A 10814-nucleotide genomic window follows, 5' to 3' on the forward strand; every position below is an offset into this window, starting at 1 on the left:
GTTTTCCTAGTTGGTTGTTGAATGCGGTAGAACATGATCTATCTTTGACTTCTTAATGGATATGTTTGCCTTCAAAAAAAAAAAAACTATGAGACAAAGTTCAACACATCATCATCATCATCATCAATTTCGTCTAACCATTCAATAGGGATGTAATCGAGTCGAGCCGAGCCGAACTATTGAATATTTGGGCTTGGTTTGTTTATAATCGAGCCGAGCTCGAGCTTTATTTAACGAATATATGCATGACTCACGAGCTTATTCAAGCCTTTATCGAGCTTAAATAAGCTTAATAAATATGAATTATACATTTAAATTTCATTAATTAATTAAAAATAAATTATATATTTAAAGAAAAATTTATTATTCTTATTAAAATTTGTAAATTTATTATAATAAATAAATTTAATAGATTTTTCTATATATTTCATAAATAATATGCAAAATCAATAAATCAAATATCAAAATTATTATTTTTTCATCTAAAAGATTACTCATGAACTTACCAACGAACATGTTCACGGAGCTAACGAGCCGAATACTGTAAAGTTTGGTTTGTTTATCTTATCGAGCCTCATTAAACGAGCTCAAACGAGCTTTTATCGAATCGAGCTTCGAATAGCTCACAAACGATTTGGTTCGTTTACGTCTCTACCATTCAACATGCTCTAAAGATCCCGTACCTAATTTGCTTTGTTCGATTTTTCCACTTTAATCAGCTTTCTAAATTTGGCCTTTTTGTAATGACAAGTGGTAATAATGGAGATGTAACACCGACTATACAATAGGGCAACAACTTCACTGTGCGTTACCTCATCCCACTACTCTCCTTGTCATTTATACATATATATTAAGATATCTGTTGCTGTTCACTAGGTAAGCGCAAACATCTCTTTTCTTTCTTTTTCTGTCGTTTATGTAAAATCTGAAACATAAATCACCAAAGCACTGTCGTTTCTTGGGAAAAAATTTCGTGGGCTTTTCTTATGTTCAGCGTTTATTGCTGAAGTTTTAATCTTGGGCCGTCTCTAGATCAATTTCCCCAGGTGGGTATCCTTGCTGTTGATTCATTTGATCTTCTTGTTGGATGGTTGCCCTAATTTTTGTCGGAAATGTTTATCGCTTGAAGATGTTATTGTATATTCTAGAATGGGTGGTATGTTTGTGTTTGGCGGCTTGATGTTTTTAGAGTTTGTGCTTACTTCGTTTTCCTGACTCGTCTCAGATGTGGGATTTCTGTGTTCATTCATTCTTGGAGTTAGGTTGTTCTTGAATTTTCTTGGTGAAGACTCAGTTTTTCAGATGTTAATTGTTTTATTATTATTATTCCAGGAGCGATTTGGTGTTTTTCCTAGTCTCATGTAATGCTATTACTTTGTTTAAGGTCAAGGATGTTTCATTTTTTTTTTCTAATTTGCGTTCAGAAATTAAGGTTTGGCTTCCAGAACACAGCTCAGAATTGGACTTATATCGGTGCTAAGAATGAATGATTCATGTGTTATATAACAATTGTTCCATAGCTTAAGAACTCTAGTTTTGTCCTGAGATGGGGTCTTTGAGCTACACTTTTGAGGGGAAGGGTCTAGATGATGGTTTTGTGAGGAACATAAATCTTCTGAAGAAATGTGACAAAAAGTCTCATACCGATCCCTCTTGTGATGCTGAAATCATGGATTTTGTAGAATCTGGTTTTCCGGATAAGATGAGACAACAAGTTCTTGGCAGTCAACGCTTCGAAAATCTAAGATATGACGTAAACTACAATTCTTGCATATCCATTCCATCTTTTTCTACCATTACGCCGACCTCATTAGCCGAATTTGGAACAAGATTTTCAAGTTCTGCCCAAAATGAAGAGAGGTTGGCTGTTCCTAGAGAACCGAATAGTAAACCGTGTGGTGTAGAAAACTCAGTTCTGCATGCTATGGAGCCTTTAGTGCGTGCAAAACGAGGACGGATGACAAATTTGCAGTCTCAGATTCCTGTTTGCCAAGTTCTTGAGTGCAACAAGGATTTGAGCTCATCGAAGGATTACCACAAAAGGCACAGAGTATGTGGTCTTCATTCAAAGACTGCTGTAGTTATTGTGAATGGTCTCCAGCAAAGGTTTTGTCAGCAATGCAGCAGGTACAACCTCTTAACTTTAAATTCGCGATTCAGTCCACAACTTGGGAAATCATTTTTATGGAGGACAAGTACCAAGTAGTTGAGTATAATAAGGTTATACGATATTCTGTAGTTAAGTATTAAATAGCATTTGCATTGCAGGTTTCACCTATTGCCAGAGTTCGACAAAAGCAAGCGTAGTTGTCGTAAACGCCTCGCAGGCCACAATCAACGCCGGAGGAAGCCTCAATTGGGTAAGTTTTGATATACTTGTAGCCATTTGATAGAAAAATAAAATATAGACATGCTAGTGATGCTTTGCTTTTTGCCTGGGTTAACTACCTAATTCAATGACCTGTGTTTCAACTTTTTACAGGTTCTGTGTTTCCTGGAACAGATTTATCGAACTCACCAGTGCTTTGCCCGAAAATATTTGAAGGTGGTTTCTTTGGTCAGCAAGGTGCAGAGCTAATGAACTGGCACGTCAAGTTGGAACACGAACTATGTCAAATACCACGAATAGAAGTGCCAACTAAATTCAGTCTTTCGCTTCCAAAATCTCTACTCCATCTGCGATGTCCTTCTGAAAATTCTCCCGGTGGCCCATTTTCGGTTCAAGAGTTATCTGTGGACTCAAATTCCAGCAGTGCTCTCTCTCTTCTGTCAGCTCAATCACAGAACTTGTTAAGCAATTCTTCTGGCATATCAATGGCTTATCCTCTGATCTTCCATGGAAATCAGCACACGAATTTTGTCGACCAGAATGTTGATAAATCATCTTATGGTGTTGCTCAAGAATCATTCCCTGTGGTTCCTGATATATCTTCCTCTATTGGCACTGAAATTACTCGAAATATGCTTGCTCAAAATCTCGAGTATTATTCCGCTCCTGCAGGTGCAAACACTGTTGATTTAGTACAATTGTCATTACATCTGCAAAGAATGGAAGAACAGAAATATTCCGATCAAGTCAAGCTGGAAACGGTGTCTTCTGTCACTTTGTTGCACCATGAAGAGGATACAAATCTACAGAGTCTCAATCCTCCCTCTTAAGGAATGAAAATACACAAGTCTGGTATCTCTTTCAATCATCTCGTCCTACTATTGTCGATTCGTGCTGATCAATTTTGCTTTTGCATAGGAGCGTAAATAGGCAATGAGTGTATATGTGTTATTTTAGGGTGTGAATTACTCTATGTACCGTGTATATATTTCTCTCTTTCGGTGAAAGTTACAAGAGTGAAAAGTAGAGGTACTGCTTCATCGTAGCAGAGCAGCAATCTTTCTGAAACTGCGTTTCTTTTCATTTTCCACGCCAACCTGTATTGCAGAAAAGGATGATATAATATTCCAACGATCCTTTTACCCTCATCACTCTGATCGTTCCGGGCATGTTCTTGTTGCACAATTGCTGAATGCTGAATGAACTGAACTGTAGTACCCGGAGTCATGACATACTCACGGCCCTCGCTCGCCGTCTTACATGATGAAGGCTTTGTCTGAGGTGTCCTATGTTTCATGGATACGGACACGAATTTCATATCGAATACGATACGGATAAATTTTTATTTGACCTAAATTTTTTTAGATCTTGATTATTATTTGACCTAAATTTTTTTGTTATAATTTGGACTATATTTTTTTGTTTGAAAGGCACTATAAGTTCATATAATATTTTTATATCAATTTAATGTTCCATTGAGTTAATATTTTTTTTTAATTTTTTTTTTAAAATTTTAAGGAAGTTCTAACGTTCCAAATAACTACCGAAATTTCAAAAGGTAATTAAGGTATGTGTTAAATCAATCGAATGCGCAGCACGTTTTGAAATTAAAACCAAGCTTTTATCTTAAAATTTCATAATGCAAAATTGAACTCATTTGACTGGGCATGGCCATCCCCTACCCAAATAAGAATAACTTTTCTGAGTTATTCTGTAACACAGGGGGATTGGTATTTTCGAAAGTTTGTTTCAAATTTTAGGTGCGGCTCCGGGTTCGGGGCGTAACACAAACATTGGATGTAATAATTTTTTTTTAAAAAAAACATGACTACTGTGTAGTTGATTCCTTAATATATAGTTAGATATATTAGCATCTCTTTCATTTACTTTACAAGTTGGTCACCCAAATATGATAGCCATTTGGTGCTTCCACTCTAGGGAACTGTAGGATCTTTTCTCCTCCAACTTCTTTCCATCTGCATCATTTCACAAGATTGCAAACTATAATTTAGACTTGTGAAGTTAATAATTCGTGGCGAATTTCGTATGAACAAGCTACGGAGAGTATATATATATACATACATAGATATAGCTTGTTGTTCAAAATAAGACGTTAAAATTCAAGGGATTTCGCATTACCTATATGTAGTAACAAAATAGTGAAGGAAAGTAGAAACTTTAACTATTCCCAACTCCTTCCCGGGGCACAGCCGGCCTCCTCCTCCAAACAAGAAGCAATAAGTATGTGATTCTAAGCTCTTATCCTACGAATATTCCACAAATATGTACAATCAAATCTATGAAGCAAGAAAAATAGGAAGAAATTTGATGGATTCAACTAACCATCCACCTCCATGGGTTGAATTCGAAGGGCTCCGGATAGAGGAAATGATCATAGTTTATCTCTCTTGTGTACACATAGATTCTCCATCCTTTTGGGATGACAAATCCTGAACAAAGAAAAATGGAGTTTCAATGAAAAACAGAGTGAAAACGGCGAACATAGCGAATATCTTGGCCAGCCTAAACATTTCGTAGTTACCATTCAAAGTCATGTCTTTTGTTGTCTTTCTCAACACCCCGTTGATAACCGTAGCCAGCCTCAACGTTTCGTAGATGACCTAAAGAAAACAAATACAACTTAGAACTCTAGGCGATTCGAGGAACTATACATATCTATATATATCGTTTGGCCAAGAATCTGTCCTATTTCGAATCAATTGCTGCACGCTCGATGTTCAGCATAACTCACAACTTAAAAGACTTAATCGAGACGAGGTAATGTCTGATCTGCATCAGCATTTGTGTATTAGAACTGTAGAATGTGGAAGAAACTAGCTTACCGCACGGGTAAATTTCATGGATTTAATGTCCTCCCAATCGAGTGGCTCTTCAGCAGAGGTTTTCCCTTTCCTGATCTCAAAATGCTCGTCCTGAAAGAAAAACGACAAAAGAACACGAGGCACGATAAATCTACATGTTTATCATCCATTTCTTGAATGCGCAATGAATGGTTTACCCTCAGTTCTTGCAGGGCTTGTGGATGATCATGGAGATACTTCACAGCCATCATGGAAGTAGTCGAAACCGTTTCAAATCCCGAATACAGTATTGTGATTATTTGATCGATGACTTCGTCATGATTCAATTTTCCATCCATATCTCTTAACAAATACTCTAGGATGTCATCATAAACTGCTTTAGAATCACGTCTCTTCTCCATTATATCTATCATCATTTTGATCACATTTTTCCTTCCCTGAATTCCTTGGTAGTATTTTGTTCCTGGAAAATAAATAGGCAGAGAAAGTGACCCTGCAAACAACTTTTCAAACTCAGACCTAAAATCCTCATAAATCGAGCTCGACTCCGCCTCTGCAATCTGTTTAAAGGCAATCATCAATGCCATCTGCAAAAAAGGAACAGGTAATTAATAAGAATTAATCGTGTCGAATTGTCTACATAACGGATCAAGAAATCTACACTTACGTCCATAGTCTTCTCTTGAATGTCAACAACCAAACCATCCCAATTCGATACATGAATCCTCATGTACTTGTCAAGGCGAGGCAGAAGCCGGTCCTTGATCAGCGGAGTCCCGACCAACGACAACATGTTACTCCTCATGTGTTTATGAGCCGTGCCGGATACTGCGGCTATGTTAAGGTGTCCTAAAACATCCAGCATTGACTGTGGATATCCAGGAATCAATCCCTTGGATTCATTCAAGAGAATGTATCTGTTGAGCTCTGGATCCATTGAAATAACGGTGGGAGTTCCTAATATGTGGGATTTGAATACACTTCCATACCTACCATGGCATATTTCAATTTATATAAATGCTTTAGTTCAATTCTAAAGGGTAAGAAGAATGTTTTCTACTATGAAAAAACTTTTAAATTTTGGATATTTGATAAAGAGAAATAATCATTTCTGTTGTGATATATACACATGGAAAATCGTATCTTTTGTCCTCTATATTTGCCTTTTGGCAATTTTAATTATATATGATTAAATTTTCTGTCGTAGTCAGCTATTTTTTTTAAAAAAATTTAGTCATATTTCTGATGTGACATTTATGTAATATTAATACATAATTGATATGACGTTAACATGTGTAGTTTCAAATCAATACATTATCAATAAAAAAATATTAAAATCATCGAAATCAAAAAATAATTAACTAAAATTGAAATTTGAATATATTGATAAATAAAATTGTAAAAAAAATAAAAATAACTAAATGTACTCGAGTACATATAGACACGTCATTATATACAGAGAAACCCATAACCATTTTTAAAAAATCAATAAACTAATAATTTCATGATAGCCAAAACACTCATTTCAATGATTTTTTGTTTTTTGGCACATGATATTCTTATAAGCTATGCATTAGATTTTCTCAAATTAAAATATTTAAAAGTAAAAATACAATATAAAATTAAATAAAGGCAGATATTTTTTATTTTTTATAGTGGGATTTGCAAGATTTTGTTTGTAAAAATATCTGAAATTTTTTTAGAATGCTCCAAACTAGCAAGAAAATTCATATTTATATTTTTACTATATATATCAGACTGTTTTAGCTATTTTTATTTTTTTAAAAAAAATGTTTTTGCTCACTGAACTTTTTTAATGGGATCTTTACCGATTCCACGTAATACAATTAGGATCATCACTGCCCACACGCATAGGAATAAGCTCCATTTTGGCCACAGCTTGAAATTTAGTTTTTTTTTAATTTTAATAATGAACATATAAACTCTTTTATGTCAATTTTGTAAAATAGATATCCAAGTCGACCCATGAAAAAATATTTTTTATGTCAAAAATATTAATTTTCAGTATATATATGATCGATATCGTACCTCTCACGAGAACGTCTCATCACACATCTATTCTTTAATGAATAGATATAAAGAGTAATAATTAATTTTTATTCTTTTTTTACAAAAAAACTAGGGAGAAGAATTTTTAGCTAATGATTGCAACTTTTAAAGTTTTCTCAATTATCTTTCTAAAAAATATTTTTAGGAAAGAGTATTTGTAGTTTACAATAGCATCAAGTATCATGTTTCGATTGCTTTATCACTAGGGATAATTATTGTACCCAACAATTTTTCCCCCCAAAAGATTGCACTTATTGCAATCAATGAGAATCGAATCAGGATCGAGCGCTTGTCGTTTTACCAAAAACTACAACTATAACAGTGTAACTCAAATATTTTAAACCGTATACCGATACACTACGTTTCGATTGCTCTATTAACATGAACAATTATTATATCCAACAATTTCTCAAACATCGCGGTCTTTTTAAATTTAAAAAAATCATTTTTTGGGAAAAAAATAAAAACAAAAAAAAGAATGAAACTACCTCACGATAATAGAAAACAACATGCATTTCTCCAAAAAGGAAAAAAAAAAAAAATCAAAACGATCCCTCAAAAAACTTTACCTTTCCCTTTGCTTTTTCATGAACTCAGGTCCTTGCTTGATGAACTCAAAAGTCTGACCAAAAAATGGCCACCCCATTGTTCCCGGAGGCAGCCCTTTTCTCCTGTACCTAATCCCATTCCATTTCACGGCCAAAAAAAAGAAGAAAATGGAGCCCATAACCATCCAAGAAAACCCGACGAGAACCTCCATTGATCCCCCCAAGAAAGAGCTTGGAATTAAACTCTTGCTCCTTCTCTGTTTATGTATAGTATGGGATTGTGGCCCTAGCTAGCTATATTGCATGCAGTAAATGGAGATAAAGCTAGGCTAAAACCATGCACCGCTAAATAATTAATGTGGGCACTTTTTTTCAAAGACCTCAGGGTAATAAATACTCGCAAATACAACAATATCTATATATATACTGTCAAGATCTCCGAACGTTGTCAAACAAAAGACATATAGGGGAATTGAGTGCCACCTAATCGAAAAGATTAAGGAAAATCTGGATGAGGTTTGACTTGCATTTCTTGGGAGATTTTGTAATAAATGATGGGTGTGGAGATAAAGTCTTCCGATCCACCGGGTGCATGAGGTTGTTAGGCAATGTCCAGGCAACTCCACGAGAATTAGAGCTTATCGTCTTAAAACCATTGGACTATTAGCATACACACGATTAATTCTCAAAGATTTGATTAGTGATTTGTTTATTTTACAGAGATATTTGGGTGAATAATCTTGGTCAAACCTCATTTTTAAAAAATGTATCTTTTCAAGTATATTTGAAATATTTGACCAAGATTATTTTGCTGACTACCCTTTTATTTACCTTGTATCTTGGCGTTTATATTAGGATTATATATATTTGTACTTATATGTAAGATTTACATTGGCAATCGATACTCGTATCTTGTATAAATTGATACAGAAAGTGATTATTAATATTAAGCCTTTATTCACAAAACTTATACTACATGAATTCCACGTATTTTCACGTGGTCCAGCCCTTGTCTTGAGATCCAATTGTTGGATTTTTGTTACACTACATGAGTTAGTATTATATCAAAACAGTGGAGGGACAATATATCAAAATTAAATACACACAAATATATATATATATATATATTTGTGTGTGTGTGTGCGCGCGTGTGTTTGTTTAAGGAAAATTGTAATTTTAATCATGTAAGTTGATATATTTTGGGTTTTAGTCAAAATTTGTCAAATTTTGATTTTCATATAGAAAATTTGATTTGTTTTTTATTTAAGTCATTTTTTAAACCTGAAACTATAAAATCCATCGAATATGATTTTTTTGACATTGATTCTTTCATATGTGGTATAAGTGACAAGAATTAAACTCATATGACTCAAATTAAATTAATCTAACAAAAAATAAAGAGAAAAATAAAGTAAAATGACTCTCAATACTTCAAAATTAGAGGAAAAAATTTGTTGTTTCTATTTATTTTTGTATATGTAAATTTAATGTGTTTAATATAAGTTTTATTATTATCATGTGGGACACATGAAATTATTAGTTAGTTTTTTCTGGATTTAGTATTTTCGGATAATAAAATGACCAAAATAAAAAAAAAAATTCAAATTACTATATGAAAACCAAACTTTGAAAAGTTACATTACTAAAACTCAAAACAAACTAAATTACATGACTAAAATTATAATTTTCTCGTCTTTTTTATTTTGTCATTAATAATATGATTGAAAAAACAAATTTTATATTTTATCTTTATTTAATTCATTAAAAAAATTGTTGCACATCTTTCCAAAAGATGTACGAGTTGGTGGACTGAGTGAACGTTTGGCTAGTGGTTAGGATTTCGATTTTCCTACAACATTTTCTCGAATGAACATATCGCACAATGCTTGTCCACGATAATTTACTTGGTTAACGTGTTTTTGAGGCTATTGTTTAACCTAATGATTTACCAAGTGTGTACTCAAAGATAACGACTGCGTGTTCCTACGTAATCCAAAACAATTGTGCACATCTTTCCAAAATTTAGTTAATCGGAATATATTTGTAAACATAAGAAAAAAGAAATAGTGTCATTTAAATTTATGATATTCCCCCAAATCTATTTAATAAAATCGATACTGATCTTCCGCTAAAAATACTTTATATATACAACCCATTGCACAGTTCCATTTTAAGATATGGAGGTCATTTTTAAAATTTAAATCTGTGCAATATCATCAACGATCATTTCTATGTTGTAAAATCCAAGATTTTTGCATAATCGTGATAATATTTTTTGTAATTTAAATGTGCTAGGATTATACAATCTTTGGGTATCTATTTCATTATTTTATTTAAGATGTAAGATTTGCAAGTTTATCTAAAGTTGTGTGGATGATTATATCGTGTACAATATTTTTAGAGTTTGAGATTTAAGATAATATTGTGCATATTTTGAACTTGGGATAATAAATAGACCATGATCTAAGGAATTAAATAAGGAATATTTGGATATAACCAGGTAAATTTGAAGATATAAATTCAAATTTGGAAAGATTTTTTTTACAAGATAAAGATCTAAGATTTGATATATCTGGATAAAGATTAAGCAGAGGATAATATGATCCCTAATTTTTGAAATATCCAAGGGATGAATATTTAGATTTCAAAATATTATCCAAGATCACGGATAAAATATTGATAATTATTCTAAATTTAAAGTTTGATTCAAAATTTCAAACGCAAGGATAATACACGATCAGGATAGCAGTCACCTCCCTATAAATAGGAGAAGCTTTCATTCAGAATTTTACACCTCATTTACACATCAAATTTTCGAGTTTTTGTTCTCCAATTTTCGAAATTCCTATCCAAAAATTCTGCACGAGTCATCAAAATTCTGTCCATCCTGTTCAGAATGTTCTTCCATATGTTTCGAATAGCATATCCAAATTTTGGCCAAATCCAACGGTTATTTTTTCTTTTATATCCTTCACAAGAAAACTGCTCCGATTCTAGCGAGAAACAGTATACCTACGGTTTTTCGTCCATAAGCAGGTTAAAACG

General features: G+C 33.2%; 2 protein-coding genes across 6 annotated transcripts; one reads left to right on the plus strand and one right to left on the minus strand.

Annotated features, from left to right (window-relative positions):
• The first annotated feature begins 663 nt into the window (after window positions 1-663).
• On the plus strand, window positions 664-3679 carry LOC142533216 (squamosa promoter-binding-like protein 6). 5 transcript variants are annotated; one of them, XM_075639901.1, is made up of 4 exons: window positions 664-803; window positions 1425-2127; window positions 2269-2360; window positions 2483-3679. In XM_075639901.1, exons 2-4 carry the CDS (start codon window positions 1547-1549, stop codon window positions 3157-3159), a joined length of 1350 nt encoding a protein of 449 aa, XP_075496016.1. In that variant the 5' UTR covers window positions 664-803; window positions 1425-1546; the 3' UTR covers window positions 3160-3679. The 5 variants fall into 5 exon arrangements, with proteins under 5 accessions (XP_075496016.1, XP_075496015.1, XP_075496017.1 ...); XM_075639900.1 differs by having other exon boundaries at window positions 672-876; XM_075639899.1 differs by lacking the exon at window positions 664-803 and adding an exon at window positions 817-1046.
• Window positions 3680-4152: 473 nt separating this feature from the next.
• LOC142533495 (cytochrome P450 85A-like) lies at window positions 4153-7981 on the minus strand. The gene is made up of 8 exons (XM_075640299.1): window positions 7791-7981; window positions 5819-6140; window positions 5349-5738; window positions 5173-5262; window positions 4872-4950; window positions 4673-4779; window positions 4469-4593; window positions 4153-4305 (listed from the first exon to the last, which is right to left on the minus strand). Exons 1-8 carry the CDS (start codon window positions 7979-7981, stop codon window positions 4218-4220), a joined length of 1392 nt encoding a protein of 463 aa, XP_075496414.1. The 3' UTR covers window positions 4153-4217.
• Between the last annotated feature and the right edge of the window lie 2833 nt (window positions 7982-10814).

Source organism: Primulina tabacum, chromosome 18 (genome assembly GCF_025594145.1).
Source record: "Primulina tabacum isolate GXHZ01 chromosome 18, ASM2559414v2, whole genome shotgun sequence".
Lineage (NCBI taxonomy): Eukaryota > Viridiplantae > Streptophyta > Magnoliopsida > Lamiales > Gesneriaceae > Primulina > Primulina tabacum.

Coding starts and splice junctions, on each gene's coding strand:
- LOC142533216 (XM_075639901.1), top strand. CDS start 1,547: ATGGGGTCTTTGAGCTACACTTTTGAGGGGAAGGGTCTAGATGATGGT. Junction 2,128..2,268: donor TTTTGTCAGCAATGCAGCAG/GTACAACCTCTT, acceptor TTTGCATTGCAG/GTTTCACCTATTGCCAGAGT. Junction 2,361..2,482: donor CCGGAGGAAGCCTCAATTGG/GTAAGTTTTGAT, acceptor AACTTTTTACAG/GTTCTGTGTTTCCTGGAACA.
- LOC142533495 (XM_075640299.1), bottom strand. CDS start 7,981: ATGGAGGTTCTCGTCGGGTTTTCTTGGATGGTTATGGGCTCCATTTTC. Junction 4,594..4,672: donor TCAACCCATGGAGGTGGATG/GTTAGTTGAATC, acceptor GAATATTCGTAG/GATAAGAGCTTAGAATCACA. Junction 4,306..4,468: donor TATTTTGTTACTACATATAG/GTAATGCGAAAT, acceptor GAAATGATGCAG/ATGGAAAGAAGTTGGAGGAG.